The sequence below is a fragment of the Phaethon aethereus genome (assembly GCF_964289735.1).
Source record: "Phaethon aethereus genome assembly, chromosome: 2".
Classification (NCBI taxonomy): Eukaryota; Metazoa; Chordata; class Aves; order Phaethontiformes; family Phaethontidae; genus Phaethon; species Phaethon aethereus.
Window position 1 is genome coordinate 13,388,975 of NC_138582.1, and position 26,313 is coordinate 13,415,287.

General features: G+C 43.6%; 1 protein-coding gene across 1 annotated transcript in view; it reads right to left on the reverse strand.

Annotated features, from left to right (window-relative positions):
• Positions 1–2,631: 2,631 nt before the first annotated feature.
• FER1L6 (fer-1 like family member 6) overlaps positions 2,632–26,313 on the reverse strand; it is a gene marked incomplete at both ends in the record, with an annotated part of 90,156 nt that continues 66,474 nt past the window's right edge. Inside the window, 10 exons of the mRNA XM_081996879.1 lie at positions 2,632–2,812; positions 5,695–5,795; positions 8,673–8,836; positions 9,180–9,421; positions 11,843–11,941; positions 15,214–15,302; positions 15,871–16,013; positions 22,928–23,088; positions 24,130–24,300; positions 26,179–26,306. Of these exons, the coding sequence (XP_081853005.1) occupies positions 2,632–2,812; positions 5,695–5,795; positions 8,673–8,836; positions 9,180–9,421; positions 11,843–11,941; positions 15,214–15,302; positions 15,871–16,013; positions 22,928–23,088; positions 24,130–24,300; positions 26,179–26,306 (1,479 nt within the window). The remainder of the gene's footprint in view (positions 2,813–5,694; positions 5,796–8,672; positions 8,837–9,179; positions 9,422–11,842; positions 11,942–15,213; positions 15,303–15,870; positions 16,014–22,927; positions 23,089–24,129; positions 24,301–26,178; positions 26,307–26,313) is intronic.

Here is a 26,313-nt window from a genome sequence, read left to right on the forward strand (position 1 = left end):
TGGAGGATCATCAAAAGGTATTTGATTTAGTTTTGTCCCATGAGACAACACTATCCAGCTCAGCCTACATGTGTTGAGTGTAATGATAGGCAGTGTAAGAGTTGTGGAGGAGTTAGCCTGCATGCTTTTTGGTTGCATGATGCCCTTGTTTTAAGCCAGACTCCAGGTCTATGCAGGGGAAAGGGGACCTTGCTGTTCAGCAGTACAAGGGGCTCAGCAATGGCTGTGCTGCCCGGGATTGAACACCTCAGGGGCAGCAGGGGTGAAGGAGGTGGCTATTTGCACTGATATGCAAGGGACAAAGGGGGACAGGGTCTTTGCAACATCCCTGCTCATCCAGACTCAGACCAGGCTTTGGAGGGGGATGTCATTTCATCCATCTCATCCTAACAGTGCTGCCACTGCGTGCTTGCTGCTGGGGTCCAGAACCAAGGCTTGGTCGTGGAGCCTTGCAGGAGGAACCTCCAGCAAAGGAGGAGTGCTCAAGCTACAGTCCACTGCTTCACACAGTGCATGGCATCAAGGCCAAACAAGCAGAGTAAGGACAGATGGACACAGCAGCTGCCATGCAGGGTCAGGTCTACTGCCCTGACGCACTAGAAAAAAAATCAGAACTGTTGTCTTTATGGCTGTCACAACATACTCTTGTTGTCACGATTCACCTTCCACCTTTTGCACCAAAAAGATTCAATTTGCTCCTATTGGGTCTTTCACATTGTAATTCCAAAATTCATGGTATGGTGAGACATACTAGGAAAAATAATATTTCCTTTTCTGTTTCATACAGGCTCAATGGCAAAGTGGCACAAAAGTGAACAGCAAATGGTTTCAGAATAATGTGTCACACATGCTGTGGAAGTAGAGGCTGCACCAGACGAGGGTCCAGTGCGGGGAGAGATGAGATCAAGAGGGACTCAAGGGTGCTCAGCACTTTTCCACATCACTGTCTTGCATTGTTATGTTTAACTAATGCAGATTCAACCATGTAATTGCGTTCTAATTTCTTGGTTGTATTAAATACACTTCTAAAGGAAAATAGCCCAACAGTAAAACCCATCCAGTGTGGCGCTTTGCCACATGTCTAATTTTAATGTATTACTCACATACCTAAATAATTCAGTTATATTTATTGTATACTTAGAACATAAAATTTAGAAGAAATACTGAATCACAATCTGCTAGATGGGATGGGGAAGGGATGCTTTCAGCCTGCCTTTAGCTCTCCACCTCTATCGTCAGTGGAATGAGGAAGAGCTACCTTTAGAGCAATTTATCCCACCAAAAATAAGTCTCTCAAATGCTTTTTCAATGACATCAGTTTTTCAGAATAATGCAATTACCTGTGTTGTAGGCCAGAGAGGAACACAGATGCTCATTGCACAACCGTAGCAGGCGAGGTACAAGCAGTACCACACAAGCTTCCCACAGAATTGTCCTCTGAGAATTATGCAGATGCCTACATTTCTATTCCCACACCTTGAGATTGGCAGAATTATCAGCATTTCTAGGATTTCTTTTTCTTGCCTATTGATACTTTAAAATTTGTAAAGGGTGCTCACACTTTTTATGAGCGGAGCATGATGGAAAGCATTTTCTCAAAGGTCACCTTTATCTAACCATGGATGAGACTAGAGGGGATTTCTATAGCTACTTCAAATTCATAGTCATTTTAAGGCCAAGTGGGGTCATTAAGTTATGAAGTCTTGCCTTGTGCATGGCACAGGCTGAAGCATTTTCTGTGTTCTTAAGTAGGATGAGGATTTTCACACTAACAACTGTGTAAGGTTTTATTCCTTGTGCTCTTTAATCCTCCATGATTTGTTCCACTCTGCAGCTTTTCTCTTCTCCACTCCTCTTTCCCTCTGCTCATCAAGCAGCAGGATTCTCTCTGTTCCCTATCCTTTACAGGGATCATTTGCTACTGCAGTGCCTGTAGCTGAGTCTTCATCTTCCTGATCCCTCTCCTCCAGCGACCTCCAGTACTTTCAAACTGCAGCTGAAAAAAGTTCTTTCTGTCTCTGCTTCCACCTCCCCCTGTCACTGACACCTCATTTATAAGTGTGTGAGACGCCTTTATGGAGCACAGAGCTCCTACTGAGAGGCACAGGATGAATTCTGCACATGACACAAATGAGAATATTTAACCTTAATTTTTTTTAAAAAAAACTTTTTATTTCAAAATAATTGTGCCATTATAGGTCATTGGAAAACAGTTCAAATAATATGCAAAGACTGAACTATACTTTCATCTCTGTGTACAGATTTTGCTCTTAGTATTTAATCACTTGTCTGTAATAATAAATACTTGACTGACAACTCAGTTTCTGCATAGCATTAAGGAATCTACTTTCACACTCAGTTTTAATTGCAGAATCAAACCACCCTTATCACTAAAGCTGCAGCAGTATGTAAGTGATAAGGTACATTAAGGCTGGATCTGAATGAGAAGACAAAGAAGTAAGATGTTAAAATACTGTAAGAGAACTCCAGTTTCTCATACAAATAGTTATGTTTTCTTCTTAAAAGGAATGAGAAGTGTTTCAGATTCATTCAGATTCATTAATTCTGGATGCCTGACTTTTATTTTTAACTGAGTATATGATTGGTTACAATGAGAGCCATAACCTATGTTCATCCTACAACTATCCTATGACTGATCGCACCTGGCAGCGTGTAGATGAAGAGCACCAAGAAGACAATGAGAATAAGTAGAATTATGCCGATGATGATGTACTTCTTGTAATTTCTCCAGATCAGGTGATACAAACACTTGAAAGGATTTACAAACCAAGAGAAGGATGTGTCTGGTCGGCTAAACGGGAAGAAAGAAAAAGAGAAAAACTTTTGTAAAGGTAGATCCAGCTATTTCCAAATACTTTCCAAATACTTTCCAAATACAGTGCAAAATACATACTTGAGTCTAAAAAGGACCTTTAACTCCTGGCAACTGACTAAAGAGTTTCGAGGGAACTTCCATGAGTTTCATGTACAATGGGGTCATTCTTCTTCCATCCATCCCCAAGCCTAAGCTCCACACACCACTGAGAATGAAATTCCAGTTCACACTTCATAACTACTCCAATTTAAGACAAGATGTGGAGTTCAAAATTACAGACAAGATTGTGATAAATCCTAAAGAAGAAATGCAGACATCTTGAGTACAAAAGCTTTCTAATCACTATGTGGAATTTAGCATTGCAAAAGGAGGAATGACCCACTACAAAAAATCTAACTGCTCAGTGATAGTCATGGTGCCACAACAGGCCAAGCCAGCTCAGGCCTGGCTTACAGGCCCAAATGGCATATTTTCAGAAGGAGTTTGAAAGCAGGCCTCCTGAAAACAGGAAAGGAGATGAACACAAAAATCTAGGTTGTTTGCCTGGGTACATAAAGGGAAGAAGAGCCACCTTCTCCTGGTGGCGCCTACCTGCACTTCACAGTCCTAACTCTTTTCCAGGTGTTGCCCCATGTCATACTCTCTCCGTAACTAGGAGTTTCTTCACACTGTATGACAAAGCTGGCTGCACAGAGAGAGGAAAACTATGTTCTCCTTAAGAAAAGTGTTGGTGTGGTCTCTCCTCTGGCATGCCACCCAGCTCTATGCCTCTGACGTCAACAGCCCCACCCCTGCTATAAACTGAGGCAACATTCGTCGTCTGTGTATGGTGGCACGACCAGCAGAGTACGGTGGTGTGGGACATTAACACCAGCAAAATTGGGTGCAGGTTCTCTTTCTTATCCAATATCACTGTAATATACATATCAAATATAACTGTGCAGATGATACAGTCACAAGCAGAATGAAATTAAGACTGAGGGTCACAAAAAGCAACGGATGTGTCTCCCTGTAGAAAGCCCTTTAAGAAATTTAAGCGATGTCTTAGTCATCTGGAGAATTCAGCATTCAGCATGTGGATGGAAGTGAATGCCAATGCGACAGAAAGTCTGTAAATCTAAAAGGCCAACTGAATATCTTCTAATTAAAGAATGTGTTTTATACTGAAGTGGAAATGACTCAGAAACAGATCAACAAATAATCCTTCCAGGTTAAAAGGAATTATTAAAAAATGGATACTCTAAAGAGTAAAACTTACTGAATCACAGACTTGAGTAACAAAACCATTAGTCTGCATGTTCCAACTACTTAAGAGCTTTTCATAACCTTTAAAAACAGGGGAAAAAAGCCAGACTGTTGCTCATTTAATTTGTTTTCTTTGCAACATAGGCAATAGAACTCAGTACCAGATATAGCAGTGTATTGGTTATAATAGAGTGCATCCAGAAAAGCATCCTTTCTTGATCAGCAGAGATGAAGAGATGGATAACTTCATGGTGCTTTGGCCAGCAGGAAATTACATAAATCTAATACCCTTTGTATGGGTATTGGCAATTTCACCGTTATGCTGTTTTCTCCTGTTTAATGTTTGCCCTGAGATATATATCAAATCAACAAAATTAAAAAGAATATGCCATGTTTACCATTATAAACAGCAATTGATTTTTGTAAGTTTTTGTAGCAGGAAATATAATATCAATGTCTCTCTCTTTTTTAAAAAATCTAGCTCATTACTTTAGTAGAATAAAGTACTTGAGACAAAATAGAAGTACATTTTTTCTGAATGCAAAATTCTCAGCTGATAATACGTTTTTAATGTGACAAAAGTACTGAAATATAAAACGCTCCTTCTAGATCATCTGCCTTTGTTAAGCCACTTAGAATGTCCTGATTAAAAAGCATCATGATGAAAAATAAGCATCTTCATTCTTTGATTATGAAATACAAAAACAATTAGAGATAGATTTATTAAAGTTGTATCATTCCTGTATGACCTGATGTTAATGTTTTATGTGCCTTTATCTGCAAGTGATTAATTTATGCAAAAATAACTAGATGGATGCAGAGGTCAGTTTTCCACTGATATGTAGCAACTAGAACACCTTTAAATATGTGCAGATAATTTGTAGAATCATAGAATCACAGAATCATTTAAGTTCGAAAAGACCCTTAAGGTCATGGAGTCCAACGGTAAACCTAACACTGCCAAGTCCACCACTAAACCACGTCCCTAAGCACCACATCAACACATCTTTTAAATACCTCCAGGGATGGTGACTCAACTGCTTCCTTGGGCAACCTGTTCCAATGCTTGACAACCCTTTTGGTGAAGAAGTTTTTCCTAATATCCAAAATTGTTTCCTAATACTGATACTCTGTCTCCTAACAGTCATATATTAAAAAAAAAAAAAATGGGCATAGGAAATCTTTCATACAGTCGTTTTAAAGCACTTAAACATTAATGGCTTATAGTTACCCTCTTAATATAATAAGTATAATCCTTCTTATCTTTACAGAAGACCAAACTGAGGTCTTGGGTGTATGCATAAATTATGATGGTTTAAGAGGTTATCACGTGCCAGGTCAGCCATGGAATGAGCTCATGTTTGAACTCTAGCTGAGGACAAACCTGCAGCAATGCAATTCATTTGGGCTTCCAGAGGAAGGCATTTCAGCTAACCTGGGTGATGCTGCCAGCTACGAGTGCTGGCAGCCAGGTGATGCACAAGTTGGACAAATGGTTTGCTCAAGGTTACAGCAGGAAAGAGGGGAAAAGCCAGGAGAGGAGCAAGGAGATATGCTCTTCCTTGTCTCCCGCTGAACGCCCCAGCTGGTTTAATGAGTGTTTTCCTACTCACTTGGGTTTTTCCAAAGGCTCAGGCTCCTTTCGAGCTTTGCCTACCGGATTCTTCTCAGCTGCTTCTGCTGTGACTAAGTGAAATTCAGCTTCCACCTTGCCCTGGATCAGAGAGATAATACATAAGCATCCAATCCTGGGTTATTGTCATTAAATCACAGGAGGATTTGGCTTGTGGAGAAATTATGGAACCAGCTGAGGGTGAAGAATATTGATTAAAGAAAACAAGATAAAGCCTTTGCAGTTAAAGAGAAAGCACAAAGGAAAACCCAGACACCAAATTCCTGATTTATGCTCAAGGACCATGAGGAAAGACTGGTAGGATGTTTTCTTCCTGACCCATAAATATATTTTCTGCTTCCTAAATTATAATGTAATTCATCTGAGAAGGCCCATCTTCTATCTGCCACACATTCCATCAGAGCTGCATGGCAGAGCTGGAAGCTGTGTTGCTGATGTGGACGAGGTGTAGTCCACCAATGGGGAAAATTCAGCCTGTCACAAGTGCTGGAGCAGTTGAGCTGTTGGGTCTCAGCTCACAAAAGGAAGATGACTAGAAATGAGATCTGTGTGCAGAAAATATCATGCAGTCCTAGAGCTCTGTTCAGGCTAAAAGAATAGTGGTTTGGCAGGTGGATTCAGAGTCAATTTTCTTGATGGATGGCCAGAAGGTGATACACAGGGCTGTGGCAGAAGGACAACTTTGTTCAGCACCAACTTACCAATAATTTCTAGAATTCAGAAAAGTCATAAGGGAATATAACTGCTGGTTTACTGCTTGTTTTCATTGCGACAAGCCATTAAAACTTGTTGAGTGACCCATAAAATATTAGCACTTGTGAAAGATCATGCCTGTTATGCCTTGCAATAGAAACATATCATCTGAGTTATTTAGACTCTTTGTATCAACTGTAACTTCTGCTATGGAAGTTAGAGCTTCCTAAATATGGATTAAATCTTTGTTTTCCCCTTGCCCTCACAGCAACAAATCTGTTGATAATTCTGTATGTGTTATGTTACAGAGATGTTCTCTCATTTCCCTGTTCATCCAGGTCCATTCTTCAGTACTATCTCAACTATAGATTTAACTAGGCCAAAGGAAAAAAAAAAATATTTCAGAGATGTAAAGATTCTAGTAACATTTAAGAATGGGTAAATCCATTCAACTTCATAAAATCTGTGATGGATGAAAAAGAGACAACTGGCTTTTCATGTATTTGTTATTTTCCTACCCCGTAACTTTGTTGATATCAAAAGTTAAAGTGTTAATCTATGGCCAGTGTCTGGGATTCATCACAGAATCACACAGAATCATTAAGGTTGGAAAAGACCTTTAAGATCATCAAGTCCAACCATCAACTGACCACCACCATGCCCACTAAATCATGTCCTGAAGTGCCATGTCCACATGTTTTTTGAACATTTCCAGTGATGGTGACTCCACCACCTCCCTAGGCAGCCTGTTCCAATGCTTGACCACTCAGGAAAAAAAAAAACTGGGCTGAAAGAAGGATGCAGATAAAAGGGATCAGCGTGGAAATGAATGTGGACTGGGAGAAAGAGAATCAATTGTACGAGAGTTGAGAAAATGGAGGTAAAACAGGGGTTTCCATCCACTAAACCCATGGAAAGTACACAGTCACCTTCAATCTGAAGAAGGCAATGAACTTGAAGATGGCACTTTTTACTACAGCATTCTTGCTGGAAGGGACAGAAATATGAAGGAAGAGTGAGGTTTGGGAAAACCCTTGGAGAGTAAATGGAAGTCTAGAGAGGGAGGGCGATCCCCTAAAAAAGGGACAAAGCAGGTGAATTTGTAGAGGGATATACTATAAAAAGGTAGCTTGTAGCTCTTGGTCTGTGTCCCCACACAGATCTGGATAGGCCCAGAAAGACTCCAACCACACTCAACCCAGAACTGGGCTGCAGGGATGCCCAGGTTCAGGTCCAAGCTCCTGAAGAGCTCCGTGGCCATGTGAGCACATCAGCTTGGGTTTTCCTTCACTAGCTCACAAAGCTCTGCTTCATGCTCTGTTTCCTGTATATATGACCCAAAGACCATGTGCAGAGTTAACTATGGAGATGTATTTCATGCCTAGGTACATGCACTCCACCTGGGAAACAGAGGAGCAAGAGCTGTCTTTCATTTACACTGAGGATCCCTATGGCTGCTGAGATCCTGAGACAAAGGAGCCTTTAAAAGAGGGACAATGGAGAATTTGTGTTAAACGCTGAGAATTTTGGTGTAGCTCCACATTATACGCAGAAAGCACTACAACATTATGAAGAGAAGCTGCAGCAGAAAACCCTGAGATAAATGGCTAGGTACACACTGAGTGAGATTTACACCCTGCTGCAAGCCTTGTTACACTAGAAGCTTTGGGTAAATGAAAAATTGTGTGGCAGCCCTTATATTCTTTTTATGAGGATACTTCTAACATAACAAGTCCTGTAGAGTTTGGGGGAAGGTGTCATTGTCCTTTGCATTCCTTTATACCTATTGTATCCTGCCACTAAACCAAGAAAATATTAGTTTAGTAAGCACACTTCAAAAGGAAGAGGGGACTGTGCTCTTTCTGCTCGAGATGTGTCACTAACAAGAATAAAGGTAGAGTCCAAAATCTGTTCATTCATCTTGGCAGAAATGAGAAATAAATAAGCAGATGAGATTCCTCCCAGGATTTCCTCAGCTGACGTAAAGGTGGCTGGAAACACCTGATTTTCCACTCTATCCATCCAGTGTTCTGGGAGATGAACAGTGGAAGAAAGCAACGAAAAAGTACAAAGTGCTCTGGTTGCCTGGGATTATCTGAAACAAGTATATGGGGGATCACTGAAGCATTTGGAGGATTCCTGTGGATTGCCAGTGGTGGTTGTTCTTCAGATGCCATATCCAAAATTAGCATCTGACTGTCTCAGGATCTCAGCAGAGCATGTCAGCCCCAGAGAAAAACTGTTTATCTGTAGTGAGCTGCCTACCGTGAGCTCCCCAGCCTTGATGAAAGGCCACCAGCCTCTGACACGCTTCTGCTGAAATATGGAGATCTTGTTTTCTTCGCTTGCTGCCACAACCATGCTTAGGTCACAGCTCTTGGCTGTCTTTGCTGCTCGAGGGAATCCATTCAGCTTCAGTTCAAGGGTGCCTGGAGGGAGAAGTAATGTGACAACACTCAGAGACCAGGTAGACATGAAGGCATTCAAACAGCAGCTTCCAGGTAGATACATGGAACAATGCAGTAGCTTGGGCCCAAAATTCAGAGCTGGACATCTCTCTGTACAGTCAGTCATTCATTTATATTGTCCTGACATCATCTCAGATGAGTTCCTAATTATTTCCTCTCCAAGAAATGTGTAAGTTTGCAATGTGGTGCTTCAGAGAAAGACAAGCAGAAGTTGGGTCTCAGGCACTGCTTTGTACATACCTCTACAAAATACAGGTCTGGTGAGACCTCGGGTGAAGTTCAGGCAGATCCATTGCATACTTACCCAAGAAATCATCTGAAGACAGTCTTTCAAAGTCCCACACCTGAAGCACCAGCTCAGCGGGTATTTTGCGCTCTGTCTTTTCCAAGGAAAATATGTTTTCTCTTTTACTAACCACCATTTGTTTTTCTGCTGGGAGATAGTGGAATGGGAACACAAAGCGCCAGTTGAAGTTGCCCTCTCCTGTCAAGGAGTTGTAATGTACGTCTGTCTCCTGCTTGTCCTCTTCCAGGCCCTTTATCCATCTGTGGCAAACACATAGTGGAATACACTGCTGTCACCAGGGGAGCTGGTGTTGCAGTTTTCGTTATTTGGTTACAGGCATGATCATTTGCTAATTCCTCCCTAATCCTTAGCAGGTAACACACTGTTCAGCACTGCGACACGCAGTGACAGCCCTGGCTCGGGGTTCTCAGCTACTTCCCAGCCATGGCACAGGCTGCAGCAATGGCCAGTGATGATCAAAAATTGAGAGTGAGAAGGTGATTCTTATTTAGATCAGATTCCAAAATACCAGTTGGCCATTTACTATTGGCCAAGACATCTGTCTTGTTTGGGAAAGCCAAAGAGAGCATCAGTCGTTTATCCACTACTAATCATCCCATATTCCTGTTGTGCCATACTAATAAATTCTGTGTCAATGTCCCAAGACTGACCTAAGTGCTCAGTTTTGGGGTCTAAATTGTTTGCAGTTGTGGTTTGAGGGTATAAACACAGCATAAGTATGGCAGGAGAAGTCTCTCTGGTTTCTCTTGTGATTTCGTCTTGGTTTCTGGTACAGTGTGCACAACATTTGATGTGTATTGCTATGGTACAAAAGGACAACGCCTTCCTAAACACAATCTTCTCTTCTGAAGAGCTCCATGGAAGTAATGATCCAGCAAGGTATGTTTTACTTCTGAAGATGATTTATCAGAGCTGGAGTAAAGATTAACATTTTTGCACTGCATCCAAAGATTGGCCTTTCCCCTGCCAGCTCCACTATTTCAAAAAGAAACAGAGAAAACCAGTAACAAGCCCAAGCACAGCACTGCCCCCAGTGCAAATCCATGCCTGGTGACAGATTCAGTGCCACATGCACTCCCTGAACATAATGAGATTTGTGTCTTTATCATTAAGGCACAGAAGCAAAAATCCACCTCTGGCTTTCCCTGTCAGACCGCTCTGGCATTGATAGTGATGTCCTCATGTTATCACACAGCTCAGCGCGAAGGCTGGCTGCCGATCTATTTCCTCAATTTCTAGCCTGCGCTGAATTTTGCGCTCTCAGAGCTACCCTGCTACTACTCTGAACACATCGGTTTATTGCTAAGTTGGATATATCAGTGTGAACACCAGTGATTTCAGAGTAGCTCCTCTCGGGGAACTGCAAGGGAAGGTTTGCTCAGCCAGTGTGTGCAATAACCACACTTGCTGCACGCTGGGGTCCATGTGGTTGTATTAGTGCATGCTTCACCTGGGCTAGTATCACACCCTCCAGAGAGTGGTACCAGTCCTGGTGCCCCACACAGCTTGGTCAGAGCTAACGCAAGTTTCCCTGGTAAAATGCATGTAGATATACCTCACACAGAAGAGCTGCTGCCAGACTGCCCTGTCCTTATGCTTACTTTAGATTTCTTAGTATGTTCACATGATTTTCAGAACCTGCAAAGTGGGAAACTTCCTCCCTTCCCTGCTCCATCAGTCCCAGTGCTCCCTCCTCCATCGTTTTGCATTTGGTCATTGTCAATACTGCAACAGATTTTTAGGGAAACTCATTTTTCCATATGCCTAGTGCTCTACAAATTCAGATTTTTCCAGGACTCCATAATGACATGATTCATATCGGCATATTAATCTCAGTCTCTAGTAGTTGAAATAGAGCAAGAAATCTAAGATCAGTCTCATACCTGAGATTTCCAATGCTTCCTACTGCCAATTATGCCATAATTTCCCCCCAAACCCTTTCTGGCACCTGCATTCAAATCCTGCTCAGAAGCAGAAAGTACAAGGCAGTACTCCAAACCAGGCAAGTAATTTTAAGAAGTAACCTGCTACAATCTCAGGAAAGAACCGGTTTGAGTGTCAAGCTCCCCTTTTGTGCTCTCTCTTTTCATTTTATCTGTGTGATGTAGTTTACTGATTACCCCAGTAACATCTGTTAAGCTGTGACAGACATTTTGCCGGTAGCAGGAATGAGATGGAGAGTAGAAAGAACCCACGTGATGTTCTCCCCAGCATGGCCATGGTCATTCACCCACACATGCTCCCCACAGGAGGCTGGAAAATATTTCCAATAGAAATACCCTGGCAAACACCTGCTTTCTTGTTTCTTTCGTTTTCTCCGATTATGTCAAACCTCTTTGCATCTGTGTAAGCTCTCACAGTTCAAGTTCTGTAAGTGTTTGATGTCTGTCTGCTAAACTGTGGACTTGGTCCTCTTCTTGTGTCATCCCTGCCTGAGCGGGCAGTAACAACTAGTGTCATTTTACAGTTACTTGATTTTAAAATGGTAAAAAAAAAAGAAGCAGCATCCGGTGTAGATGAATAATTTGGGCAGACATTTAGAGCAAAGTGCCAAGATCACAGTAATAGCTTATCTGATATTCTCACAACATATTTTTTTTCATCTGATTGTTGAATGAAATATTACCTGTTCTTTTGAAGACAAGTGCTGAAGAACTTACCCTTTTACATAGATATCACTTGATTTTTGCCCCGTAAAGATATTTTCATCTTCTAGAATTACATCCTCTGTATTCCAGATTATTACTCTCAGTTCATAGCTGAAAAAGAAAAGAAAGTAGGCCTGTGTATTCTCAAGATCGGGTTAGACATTAATGTAAACCTCTATCAAAGCATGTTTTTATAAAGCGAGAAATGTTGTATTTGTGCAAAACTCTTAAAATAGCAACAGCCTCAGGCCTCTTCTGTTTACAAGAGTCTGGTGACAGGGTGGGGATGGTGGGTCTCTTGGAGCATGCCGGACGACAGCGGGCTCACTGCCAGCTTCAGAGGGATGGAAAATTACTTGATTTTTATGGGCCTGTTCCTTTTCAATTCTTTTCACAAAAATGCTGCAGTGAAACAAAGCAAAGTTGATCTGAACAACATCATCAGAGCGGTCTCCAAAACAGTGAGCAGCTTGCTAATAAAAAACAGAGCTCCCTGGCACGTGCTTTTCAGAAGAAATGCCTAAAAACATTGTATTTGGTGCAATCCAGTGAATTAAAAGGGAAGAAATGCACTGTTTAGAGATATTTTCATTTAAGCAGATGCAATCATCTTTAGAATCAAGAGTAAAAGGTATCAAAGCTTTCCCATCCGTTTGACTCCCTATAGACAGATATTTATGGTGGCCATTCAAAGTTCTACAGGCTTGAACTGTAACACAGATGTTGCAGGTGACATAAAAAATTGATACTAAAAAAAATTTAGGTATGCCTTGAGTCATTGTATGAACTGCAAAATAAATCAAAAAAAACTATGAGAACACCCAGTATATGATTTGTGGAGTTTGCAGCCCTGAGGGATATAGGCCACAGGAAGAGTAAAGTCAGGACCTTGAATTTTAGGAAAGCAAACTTCCAGCTCTTCAGGGAGTTAGTCAATTGGACCCCCTTGGAAACTACCCTCAGGGAACAAGGGAGCAGAACAGAGCTGGCTTCTGACACTGTTCCCCACAACATCCTTTTCTCTACATTGGAGAGAGATGGATTTGATGAGTGGACTGTTTGGTGGATGAGGAATTGCTTGGATCTTCACACCCAGAGGGTAGTAGTCAACAGCTCAACGTCCAGAGGGAGATGGGTGTCGAGTGGTGTCCCTCAGGTGTCTGTATTGGGACCAGTACTCTTTAATATCTTCATCAGTGACATAGACACTGGGATCAAGTGCATGCTCAGCAAGTTTGCAGATGACACCAAGCTGAGTGGTGCTGTTGACACACCTGAGGGATGGAATGTCATCCAGAGGGACCTGGACAAGCTCAAGGAATGGGCCCATGTGAACCTCATGAGGTTCATCAAGGCCAAGTGCAGGGTCCTGCACCTGGGTTGGGGCAACCGCCAGTATCAGTACAGGCTGGGGGATGAAGGGATTGAGAGCAGCCCTGCCAAGAAGGACATGGGGGTCCTGGTGGATGAAACCCTGGACATGAGCCAGCAATGGACACTCGCAGCCCAGAAGGCCAAGCATATCCTGGGCTGCATCCAAAGCAGCGTGGCCAGCAGGTTGAGGGAGGGGATTCTGCCTCTTTACTCTGTGGTCAGTATCCAGCCCTGGAGCCCTTCGCACAGGAGAGACCTGGACCTGTTGGAATGGGTCCAGAGGTGGCCACAAAAATGATCCAAGGGATGGAACACCTCTCCTGTGAGGACAGGCTGAGAGAGTTGGGGGTGTTCAGCCTGGAGAAGAGAAGGCTGCTGGGAGACCTTATTGTAGCATTCCAGTACTTAAAGGGGGCCTGTAAGAAAGATGGGGACAGACTTTCTAGCAGGGCCTGTGGTGACAGGACAAGGTGCAATGATTTTAAACTAAAGAAGCGTGGATTTAAACTACAGATAAGGAAGAATTTTTTTTTTATGATGAGGGTGGTGAAACACTGGCACAGGTTGCCCAGAGTGGTGATAGATGCCCCATCCCTGGAAACATTTCAGGTCAGGTTGGACGGGGCTCTGAGCAACCTGATCTAGTTGAAGATGTCCCTGCTCACTGCAGGGTGGTTGGACTAAATGACCTATAAAGGCCCCTTCCAATGCAAAGATTCTATGATTCTGTGATTTTTTCTGATATGACACGTGTGTGCTTGGAAATAGCCTCAACCTCAAGTGTGAAACAGTTTGTCCCAGATCTTACCACATACCTTATATCATGGTGCTCTTAAGGAGATGTTGACCATGAAAACGAAGCTTCTGCACTAGCCAAAGAAACTTTCATCCGCAATACTCTGTCAGATCCTTGTTCAGGCAAAGATTGTCAACAAGAAATGTTTTCACAAAGTGAAAACCTGTTTTGCTGCAGCAAATATGCATTTCTCAGTTAAAGGTGTATCTCATGTTTGCATGTTTACTTTCTTTCTCGTAATTAATGGTTTGACAATATTTTTCCCTGCTTTTGCAGACTACAAAAATGGCACCAACAATTTGGGTTTGTGTGTATGGTTAGTTTTAAATCTTTTTGGATTGGAAAATGCTTGTTGTTAAGGAGCTTTACAGAAAGTTCTGGTCTGAAGAATTGTAATTGTTACATAGACTTATTTTTGTCAAAACTTGTCTTCTGTAAAAGGAAAGGAAAAGAAACAAGTTTTTATTACATTGTTTCTTGTTCAAATGTAAATACTACAGGAATGGTACCTGATGCTGTTTCAGACACAAAATTCTCAGGCAAAACCTTGCTAAAATATTGGAATAAAGCTGATGCAGGATAGGCTGAGAATTCTGTTAGTCATTTTTGTGTTTCATTTACAAACGTTCAACTAGCTTGAAGAGGTATGTATAAAGTTGCATGTAAGGAAACATAAGCATCCATCTGAAATTTGAGAGACAGTTATTCCTAACGTATCTCTTCTGTCTGTTGCTTCTTCATGTGTTTCTTGATCTTATCTTTGAACCAGGTGTTGGAAATCCAATATGTGTAATACTATTGCATCAGATTAAATATCTCCAACAGGGTCAAGTATGTTATCTAGCTGTTAGAGGTAGTGAAACCAGAATTATTTCTTTCAATTCAACAAGTGGATGACAACATCAGAATTATTAAGAGACTCTTGCCTCTAGCTACCTGCAATCTCTATATGAAAAAGCGATATCTTTCTAAAAGAGGTGTGTGGTAGTCCTTGATGCAAAAATCACCAACAGCTCTTTTAGTTGTTTAATGGGGGAGACCAAACTAGATAGATAGTTTCTTTTGACTTGAAGTCATGTGAACCTAAGAAAACTTCTCAGGATCACAGAAGCTTGTTGTGATAGATCTTTTTATAGTTCTTTCCAGACACTTAATAAAGACTCAGTCTTTGAAGACTTATGCCTCTGTGCTGGCAGGAAAGCATGGAGATTACCCTTTGGGTTTTCTTGGTGAAATGTCCACTGGGGGTCCTGGCAGAGGCATATCTTTAGGAAACATGTCAACCCACATCTGTACACGACCCTTGAAAACAAAGAGATAAACATCTCTGTAACACTATTTTAGAGAGACTTTAAAAGACTTTAAACATAGTTCTGATGTCCAAAACCACCAATTCCTCCATAAACACCAACCAGCTCACTATCCTGTAACTTATGATTTTATCTATAAACTTACTATACAATATATTTTTTCACACACATATTCTGTCAATCTCCCAAGAACTTGATTAAGTTGGAATTGAGCTCAATCACTGGCAACTTCAAGGTAAAATCCATATAAAAATACTAGGTAATAAAAGGGAAAAAACCCCCAAAGCCCAAATAAAAGCAGAGTTTGTATTAACTTAATAAACTAAAGCATTTAAAAGAGTGAAAATATGCACTCACACCTTGTGTGATTACTGTGTATTTTGATTACTGGCTGTATACACGTGTGACAATTTCTAGGTTGATACTGTACGAACTCTTATGTATGGTACATTTGGATGCTGCCTCTGTAAGTTTGCAGGTACAAATAGAAACCACAGTAACTGGAGGAAAGGAAAACTGCTCCTGTGTCTACTATCACCACCATCTCTGAGCTACTCTACCTGTTCCATGCCTGGCTTATCCTTATGGTAGAGAGGCCGAGTCTCAATGTGCTCTGGGACCAGTTTGTATCCAGCTCCAGGGATTTCTTCCCAAGCATGTAAAACTTTTAAGGAGAGATGTTCATACGATTCAACTGGCTCCTCTATAGGAAAGGGTAAAAAAAAGAACAAAGAGAGCTGAATTATAATGTTGAACCCCTTGGTAATATGTTCCATTAATTATTAAAGATGGTAATTAAAAATATGTTTGAGTTAAAAGGAAGGTTTTATGTACCCCAGCTAAGTAAAGAAAGGTCTTGAAATGCATTTAATTCTTGTAAATAAGGGTACCCACCAGGGTAACTAGAAGATTAGCACTTAGGCAGTAATTTATCTATAAAACACAGCAAATCATTTTACTGTTACAACAGCAGTTTCTAACAGGAAGATGGAAGAAAACTGTGAATCACTCTTTTCACAGAAAATTGCAAATCTGAAGCTTTTTTACAGTTCATGAAAGACACGGAGATTTGGATTTTGATAGAGCTGACAGTAAATAGGCACTAGGCGTTATAGCTGCACCTCATTTTGTCTTGTGATGGCAACAACAAAGAATATCCTGGAGATCAGAATCACACCTCAAGGGAAGAGGGTTGAAGTCCCTCCTGACCAGTTCCACTTGGCCACTGGAGGAAGGGAGACCCCAGAGAATGGCACCTCAAGGAAGGGCCAGTGCTAATATTGCAGGTAGAGTGGATATTGGAAAGCAGAGAAAACCTTTTGAGCTCTTAAGCTTCTCTTTCTTCCCTTTTTGTGTGGGCTCCACACAAAAGGCACCCAGACTTTTGAAGAGGGATGTCTCCTAGATTAGGAGAGTACTCAAGTGAGAAGAAAGTTAAGACTTCTTTCTGTCAGCAAACAGCTATCACTTTCCCTACAGAGTTGCTATCTCTGAGTTGCTGGTAGGACACAAAAGGTTTGTTTGGGATTTAAACAGCAGGTATTAAACCCTTCCTAATGGCTCAGAAAGGGAGGAAGGATGACCCTGTGGTTATGAGTCTTAGTTCCCTCTTGTGCATTGACATGTGTTTGAGATGTGATGTATTTAACCTAATTTTAACCAGCTAAAAGCAAGGCCTTTAGCCTGAGCTACTCAGATAGCCTCAATAGCAAGGACAGATTGTCCCATGATAACCCATATACTCTCTCAGGCACCTTTCTAAAGATTATTTTCACCTTCTGAAGATGCTTATTTCTTTCTATTTGCTACAGGTAGTCCTAGACTACCTGGGAGTGGTGGTCAGGCAGTTGGACTAGATGATTGTTGTAGGTCCCTTCCAACTGAGCTATTCTGTTCTGTTCTGTTCTGTTCTGTTCTATTCTATTCTATTCTATTCTATTCTATTCTATTCTATTCTATTCTATTCACTTCTATGCTCCTGGAGCAAAGTTAAATTCTTCTTTCCCTTGCAATTTAAAGATGGATGTAAGGCCCACAAGTATAATTTTCTCCACCTGTAAAGTGGAAATGGTACTGCTCCCCCTCTTCAGTACTCCTCTCTAGCTCAAATATGTGGTCTTTGTTAGTTTTACACACCCAAATGATGACCAGGAATCCAGCAGGAAATAAGGACCCAGACGCACTTGTCAGAACAGCAGTCTGGATAAGGATCATGCTGATCTTCCGTGTGTGTATATATATATATATAAAAATATATAAATTGTATAGAAAAACTTATGTTCATAAGTACTTTGAATTTTGCCATTTCCTTGCTTTTGGTTTCCATCATCTTATCTGATGTTGGTTTGTCTGAAGTTCATTTTAGCAAACTGTAATTTTGATTGAGAGATCCTGTTGCTGGCAGTTGCACTCAATCATCTGCTAGTGAGGAAAATAAACAGCAATACTGGAGTCATAAATCACTCTCAGGCCAAGAATCCAAAAATGGATCAACTCTTCTCCCTTCAACAGTGCTACCTGAGCATCCTTCCACTCAATGTATGAGCTATATTTTCACAGAATCACAGAATCACAGAATCACTAGGTTGGAAAGGACCTTTAAGATCATCAAGTCCAACCATTAATCCAGAACCACCATGTCCCCTAAACCATGTCCTGAAGCGCCACATCCACACGTTTTTTGAACACTTCCAGGGATGGCGACTCCACCACCTCCCTGGGCAGCCTGTTCCAATGCCTGACCACCCTCTCAGTGAAGAAATTTTTCCTAATATCCAATCTAAACCTCCCCTGGCGCAACTTGAGGCCATTTCCTCTTGTCCTATCACTAGTTACTTGGGAGAAGAGACCAACACCCTCATCGCCACAACCCCCTTTCAGTTGTAGAGAGCGATACAGCCTCCTCTTCTCCAGACTAAACAACTCCAGTTCCCTCAGCCGCTCCTCATAAGACTTGTGCTCCAGACCCCTCACCAGCTTCGTTGCCCTTCTCTGGACACGCTCCAGCACCTCAGCATCCTTCTTGTAGAGAGGGGCCCAAAACTGAACACAGGATTCAAGGTGCGGCCTCACCAGTGCCGAGTACAGGGGCACAATCACTTCCCTACTCCTGCTGGCCACACTATTCCTGATACAGGCCAGGACGCTGTTGGCCTTCTTGGCCACCTGGGCACACTGCCGGCTCATATTCAGCCGGCTGTCAACCAGCACCCCCAGGTCCCTTTCCGCCGGGCTGCTCTCCAGCCACTCCTCCCCAAGCCTGTAGCATTGCATGGGGTTGTTGTGGCCAAAGTGCAGGACCCTGCACTTGGCCTTATTAAACCTCATACAGTTGGCCTCTGCCCATCGATCCAGCCTGTCCAGATCCCTCTGCAGAGCCCTCCTACCCTCCAGCAGATCAACACTCCCACCCAGCTTGGTGTCATCTGCAAACTTACGGAGGGAGCACTCAATTCCCTCATCCAGATCATCTATAAAGATATTGAACAAGACTGGTCCCAGAACCGAGCCCTGGGGAACACCACTCGTGACCGGCCGCCAGCCGGATTTAACGCCATTCACCACAACTCTCTGGGCTCGGCCATCCAGCCAGTTCCTCACCCAGCGAAGAGTAAACCCGTCTAAGCCACGAGCTGCCAGTTTCTCCAGGAGAATGCTGTGGGAGACGCTGTCAAAGGCTTTACTAAAGTCCAGGTAGACAACATCCACAGCCTTTCCCTCATCCACTAGGCGGGTCACCTGGTCATAGAAGGAGATCAGGTTGGTCAAGCAGGACCTGCCTTTCATGAACCCATGCTGGCTGGGCCTGATCCTTTGGCTGTTCTGCAGATGCCCTGTGAGCACTCTCAAAACCAACCGCTCCATAATCTTCCCTGGAACAGAGGTCAGGCTGACAGGCCTGTAGTTCCCAGGATCCTCCTTCCGGCCTTTCTTGTAGACGGGCGTCACATTGGCAAGCCTCCAATCTTCTGGGACCTCCCCTGTTAACCAGGACTGCTGATAAACGATGGAGAGTGGCTTGGCAAGCTCCTCCGCCAGCTCTCTCAGTACTCTCGGGTGGATCCCATCAGGCCCCATAGACTTGTGGGTGTCCAGGTGGCTTAGCATGTCCTTGACTGCTTCCTCCTGGATTATGAGGAGTACATTGTGCTCTCCATCCCCGTCTTCCAGCTCAGGGGGCTGAATATCCTGTGGATACCTGGAGTGGCTATTAAAGACTGAGGCGAAGAAGGCATTAAGTACCTCAGCCTTGTCCTCGTCCTTGGAGACAATGTTCCCCGCCATATCCAGTAGGGGATGGAGATTCTCCTTGCCTCTCTTTCTGTTGTTAATATATTTGTAAAAACATTTTTTATTATCCTTTATGACTGTGGCCAGACTGAGCTCTAGCTGGGCTTTTGCCTTTCTAATTTTTTCCCTGCTTGACCTAACGAGATCTTTGTACTCTTCATGAGTTGCCTGCCCCTTCTTCCAGAGATGATAAACTCTCCTCTTTTCCCTGAGTCCCAGCAAAATCTCCCTGTTCAGCCAGGCCGGTCGCCTTCCCCGCCAGCTCTTCTTGCGGCACATGGGGACCGCCTGCTCCTGCGCCTTTAAGATTTCCTTCTTGAAGACTGTCCAGCCTTCCTGGACCCCTTTGTCCTTCAGGACTGTCTCCCAAGGGACTCTCTCAACCAGTGACCTGAACAGGCCAAAGTCTGCCCTCCGGAAGTCCATGATAGCAGTTTTGCTGAGTCGTCTCCTTACTTCACTCACAACTGAGAATTCTATCATGTCATGGTCGCTAAGCCCAAGATGGCCTCCGACCACCACATCTCTCACCAGTCCTTCTCTGTTTGTAAACAGCAGGTCCAGCAAGGCACCTCCCCTGGTGGGCTCACTCACCAGCTGCATCAGGAAGTTATCCTCCACACACTCCAGGAACCTCCTAGACTGTTTCCTCTCTGCCGTGTTATACTTCCAGCGGATGTCCGGTAGGTTGAAGTCCCCCACAAGAACAAGGGCCAGCGAATGCGAGACCTCCGCCAGTCGCTTATAGAATGTCTCATCCGTCTCTTCATCCTGGTTGGGTGGCCTGTAACAGACTCCCAGCAGGATGTCTGCCTCATTGGCCTTCCCCCTCATCCTTACCCACAAGCACTCGACTTGGTCTTCACAATCTTCGATTTCTATGCAATCAAAACACTCCCTAACATACAGAGCCACCCCACCGCCTCTCCTTCCCATTCTATCCCTTCGGAAGAGCTTATAGCCATCCATTGCAGCACTCCAGTCATGAGAAGCATCCCACCATGTTTCTGTGATGGCAACTACGTCATAGGTGTCGCGCTGCACAATGGCTTCCAGCTCCTCCTGTTTGGTGCCCATGCTGCGTGCATTGGTGTAGATGCACCTGAGCCGGGCTATCGATTTCAACTCTGGCACGTTGAACCTACCCCTAGGTTCAACTCTAGTGAGCCCGGTTTTAGCCCCTCCCCCCTCCAATTCTAGTTTAAAGCCCTCTCAATGAGGCCTGCCAGCTCATGAGCAAGAATCCTTTTTCCCCTCGGCGTCAGTTGCACTCCATCATTTGCGAGGAGACCTGGTGCCGTGTAAACCGCCCCGTGGTCAAAAAACCCAAAATTCTGACGATGGCACCAGCCCCTGAGCCATGTGTTGATCAGGTGTGCTTTCCTGTTCCTTTCAGCGTTCTTCCCCGTCACTGAAGGGATTGACGAAAACACTACCTGTGCTCCCGCTCCATTGACCATTCGCCCCAGTGCTCTCAAGTCCTTTTTGACTGCCTTTGGGCTTCTTAGCGCAACCTCATCGTTGCCAACCTGCATGACCAACAGCGGGTAGTAATCAGTGGGCTGAACCAGACCAGGGAGTTTTCTGGTGATGTCTTTCACCCAGGCCCCAGGGAGGCAGCAGACTTCCCTGTGAGTTGGGTCTGGTCGACATATTGGGCCCTCTGTACCCCTTAGGAGGGAGTCACCTAAAACAATCACCCTCCTCTTTTTCTTAACTAAGGACGTCTTGATGCGTGGGGCTGGTTGACACACCCTAGGCACCCCCTCGGATGGACCTTCATCAGGGTCCTCATGTTCCTGTCCCTCATGTTCCAGAGCCCCATACCTGTTGTGTAAGGGCAGCTGGGACGGTGAGGGAGGCCGGGAGGGAATTCGCCGACCTCTCCGAGGAGGGACCTGCTTCCATTTCCCCTCATCTCTTAGGTCCTCTCCTTCTGCCCGGCAGCAAGAGGACAGGGGATCTCCTGCTGCTTGTGGAGCCTCCACCAGCTGCCCCTGCCTCAGGGCCGCCAGGGAGTGGCTCCACCAATCTATCTCCCTCTCACACTCCCTAATGCTCCTCAGCCTCTCCACTTCCTCTTTCAGCTCTGCCACCAGGCTGAGCAGGTCGCTGACCTGGTCGCACCGCACGCAGGTAGCATCCCCATCGGTCTCTGGGACAACCGACAGGCTCAGGCACTCTCTGCAGCCGGATACTTGGACAGCCACGTGCCTGAGCGGGAGCTCCGTCTGTGTCGCCAAGGGGAATTTGCTCAAAGACGAATAAACACAGATGAGGGAGTAGAGGTTTCCCTACACTGCCACAGTGCCCACTACTGTCTCCAAGGCCAGCTCCTTTTGTTCCCCCTTGAAAGTCTCCATCCTCACACCTCTTTTCCTTACCCTAAGTATAAAACTGAATCATAGAATGGTTTGGGTTGGAAGGGACCTTCAAAGATCATCTCGTCCAAACCCCTGCAATGGGCAGGGACATCTTTCACTGATAGCTCTTTCCCACTCCACCCTTATGTGATATGGACACTCAACTTCCTGGTAACTTCGCCCTCTTTTTAATCTGGGAGCTCTGAAAGCAAGTTCTGTCCTGCCCACTGGATTCATGGACCTCACAGATGCCTGAATTTATACAGCGTTGTGTTAGTGCTTCAGAATAGCAGTCTGAAGCAAGTCTTCAGAAGAGTGGTAATAATCTATAGGAGGAAAAAAACAACAGAGAGGAAAGCCAACAAGGCAAACTAGGACCGGCAGGTAAGCAGCCTGGAACCTAACTGTGGTCAAACAGAGGACTTGTTTGACCTTGGATAACTCACTTCTCATCTGCATTTCCCTTCCCCCTTCTCACTTCTTGGGTCTTTCTACACTAGTGCTTTAGTTTAGACAGGGAATGTATTTTTGAAAAGACTCTCCCTGACTTCCCATACTTTGACTTGCTGTGTGAGAGGATCTCGGAGCATGCAAGCTGCACTACTTTCAAATGAAACTAAGACAGAACACATGTTCCAAGAGGGTCTTCTGCACTCCAATCAGTCCTGGGCATCCCATCCTTGGGATCAGGCAGGAGCTGGTCCAAAGTATGCCTCAATACCCACCATGGGGATGTCAGGTCATCAGCATTGCTCTCTGTCTCTCCCTACAGATTCTCTGCAATTAAGCTATGGTAACAGCTTACATAGACACAGCCTTCATCACCACAGTTATATGAGTATTTCAAAGCAGAGACAGGTTCCAGTAATCTGACTCAAGAGTGCATAGCACAACAGGGCCCCACCTACAGCTTGGGCAGCCTCTTGGTACAATGCAGCTGAAGAACGATGAACTACTTCATTACCATTCTCATCCTCTGTGAAGACTGTCTGTCCCTTGAAGACTTTTGTTCCTACTTGTATCTCCCCTGGCCTCATGAAGGGTCCACTTATTCTGTAGTCCTTACACAGCTTAGTGAGGATCTCACTTGGTTTGGTTGCATCTCGCCATGCATTGTACCCTTCTCTGCAAAGAGGGAACAGAGTGAAGAGAAATGGGTGAGGTTTTCCTTCAGCAAAGTGCACTGGCAAATCAGGACTTCCCATGCAGAGATTAGCTTCATGGTCAGTGGCCCTGACATCTGCTCAGCCAAACATTTCCTTTGAATTGTCCAGCGCTACTTCTGATTTGCAACACCCCCTCTGTCTGGTCAGGTCCTGGGGCCAATCACTTCTTCCTCTTAAAACACCGCAGAAGTTGAGGCAGCCTTACCCACAGCTTAAAGTAGCCCAGGCATTGGCATGTTCCCCAAAAGGAAAAGGATCAGAGCTTGTTCCTTTTTCTACCTAGAGAATTCAAGTCTACATGTTCTACCTCCATTTAAGGAGAAGTGTTCTGGAGCTCCCACATGCAAAGGAGAAGCTGAGATTATCTGGAACCTGGAACAAACACATAAAGAAATAGCTCACACTGGAGACTGAGCTGGCAAGGGAAGTCTTGGGGTTTGGTTTGTGCTCCTGGATTGCTCTTTTGTGTTGTCCACTCTTTGTAGATAAAATAAACAATAATAGGAGAAGAATGCCAAACCTACATCTCCCAGGTTAGTACCCCACCCCAGGGCAATAGAGTTATTTTAGTTTGACTTTCTGTGCATTAATTAATCTTTGTGCACAGCATCCTTGAGAGCGCAGCCGATGACAGGGACCAGGAGCTCAGCAACACCACCCTGGGACTCACTTCTGTTACAGAGGCCATGCCAGCAGCCCCGCTCTGCTCCTGGCCCTTTATACCTGTCCAAAGGCAGTTTATCAAGCAGGTACATTATACATGGGCAGTTTACTATCTAAAATACTTGGTGAATAAGCAGTGTTGTTAATTTTAAAATATCCAGTGCCTACTCAGGCTGGCAGCTAACCAAAGCCGCTGCTAAGCTCTTTGGTGAAATCTAATTAAAATACCTCCTGTGACACTTTCGTGCTGGAGAAGGCATAATGTTTAGCAACATCTGGAATTTTTCCTTCAAGTCAAGTCATGTTGCTCTCTGTTGCTGTCTGAAGAGGTACTTACATTTCATATTTATTTTGCAACCCACAGGTAGCTCGATGCCTGGTGTAGAAACGATTTTCCAAATCAATTTTAGTCTCTCCAATGAGATCATCTGTTCCCACAAAGTCATGGTCGTAGATCAGGACTGTGAGCAAGGAATCCTTGGGGAATGTAGCTTGGATTTCAAATGATCTACAGCAAAAGATGAGAACTACATGCCTTCAAAAATCAGTTTTGAAGCCTAAAGGACTAAGTTAATGAAAACTGTGCAAGCAATGTGTGGACAGTGTATTTTCTAATAAGCAGTGGGGTTTTCTTGGTGGCATTTCTTGTTTTAATGAAATATCTGAACATATTGGAAACACACAGTGCGGAAGTATTTTCTTTCTCCTGCTTCCCTACCACCGCCTATACAGTTCTAAGATTGTTCCTACTTACAGTAGAGAGAGCAATGGGACGGAACTGGTCAGCTGCAATGATTTATCATGAATCCAACAGAGGTGGAAGTATGGAAATTACAAGGCTAACGAAGCTGTATGTGTAGGAGTTCTCACACACATTTCAGAACCCCCAAAAGGGACATCTGAGCCTTTTCTGTTTTATTCCAAAAGCTCCAGATTAAATATTGGATATAGGAATCTGGGGGAACGCAACAAAATGGCTAGGCAAAAGCTTTAAAACAAGTTTCAAAAAAGCAAAGATCAGAATTCCCTTTTTACGCAGTGCATTTTTAATGTATAGGAATAATTGTCACTGAGATGTTTAGGGAAATTGAAAATAGAAAAGTGATTCTAAAAGGGATTTGACAATTAGTGGAAGACAGGACATCCTCGTCAGGGCAACACTGGCTGCCGATTTCTCCGAAGTACAAACAACACTGAGCTTTGTCTCCTGGAGGGACGAGTTTTGCCCAAAGTGGCCAAAGTCAATTTTGGAGCAACAGCAGAGCAGGTTTTGGAGGAGACAGGTAATGGAATCACAGAATCCTAGAATAGTTTGGGTTGGAAGGGACCTTTAAAGGTCATCTACTCCAACCCCGCTGCAGTGAGCAGGGACATCTTCAACTAGATCAGGTTGCTCAGAGCCCCGTCCAATCTGACCTGGAATGTTTCCAGGGATGGGGCATCTACCACCTCTCTGGGCAACCTGTGCCACTGTTTCACCACCCTCATCATAAAAAAATTTCTTCCTTATATCTAGTTTAAATGTACCAACCACAGTGGTGATTTCTCATTCCATCTATATGCATCTATAACATCTGTGCTTAACATTTTTCATAATGATAGTTCAGTTGCAACCTCTACTAAGGAAGAGCATAAATCACAGACACTGAGATGGCTTGCTACGGAGGGACCACTCTGTTCTTGTATTTTTCCCTTACACTTTTTCCTTAAGTCTCTGCTTTTGCAGGCAGGACCCTGGCCTAAGGGGCTTTCAGTCCAACATAGTATAGTTGTTTCTCTGTCTTGATGCTCTTACAGAATAGCTCCATCCCAATTCAAAACATTTTCAACCTTCTTAGAACAGGGAAACTTAATGGGAAAAAATCACAACCATTTAGATTAATAATATAAGTATAAAGCATTGATAATACCAAGTTGACAGCTTGCCCCTGGCTCCCCCATTCAGATGACTGTGTGGGTTTGAATACCTAGGTTTTTTGTCCTACCCTTAAAATCACGAGATTTATCTGGCACTCTATTCAACCTGAAACAGCAACAAAGGTTGTGAAATCACACTTTACTGTGCTGATATTTATATTTATTTCACTTTAAAGTTAACAATTGCATTAATATGCAAAGACAGGATCATTTGTCGTCTCATTTCCTCTCATGCATCGTTTTGCAAAATCTCTCACAGATTGCATTCCATGATGTGTTTTGTATATGTGTTATAATTTATAATCATGTAGGATGACACCAATTCTCAACATTTTAAGCAGTAGAATTACAAAACATCCAAGCAGGCAGAAATCAGCATATAACAAGCACTATATAATAGTAACAGCAACGTGGTAGCAAGTGATAAAGCAGAAATCACCCCTCAATAAGAAAATAAGCCATCACTGACCTTCCAAATACTGGGTTTAGCTGCTTGGGGATGTAGTTTTCCCTGTCTTTAATTTCTGTGTTGCCCAGTCTCAGCACAATGTAGGGATCTGACTTGCCATCTGGATCAGCTGGGCTGAGGTTAAATGCCTGTTAG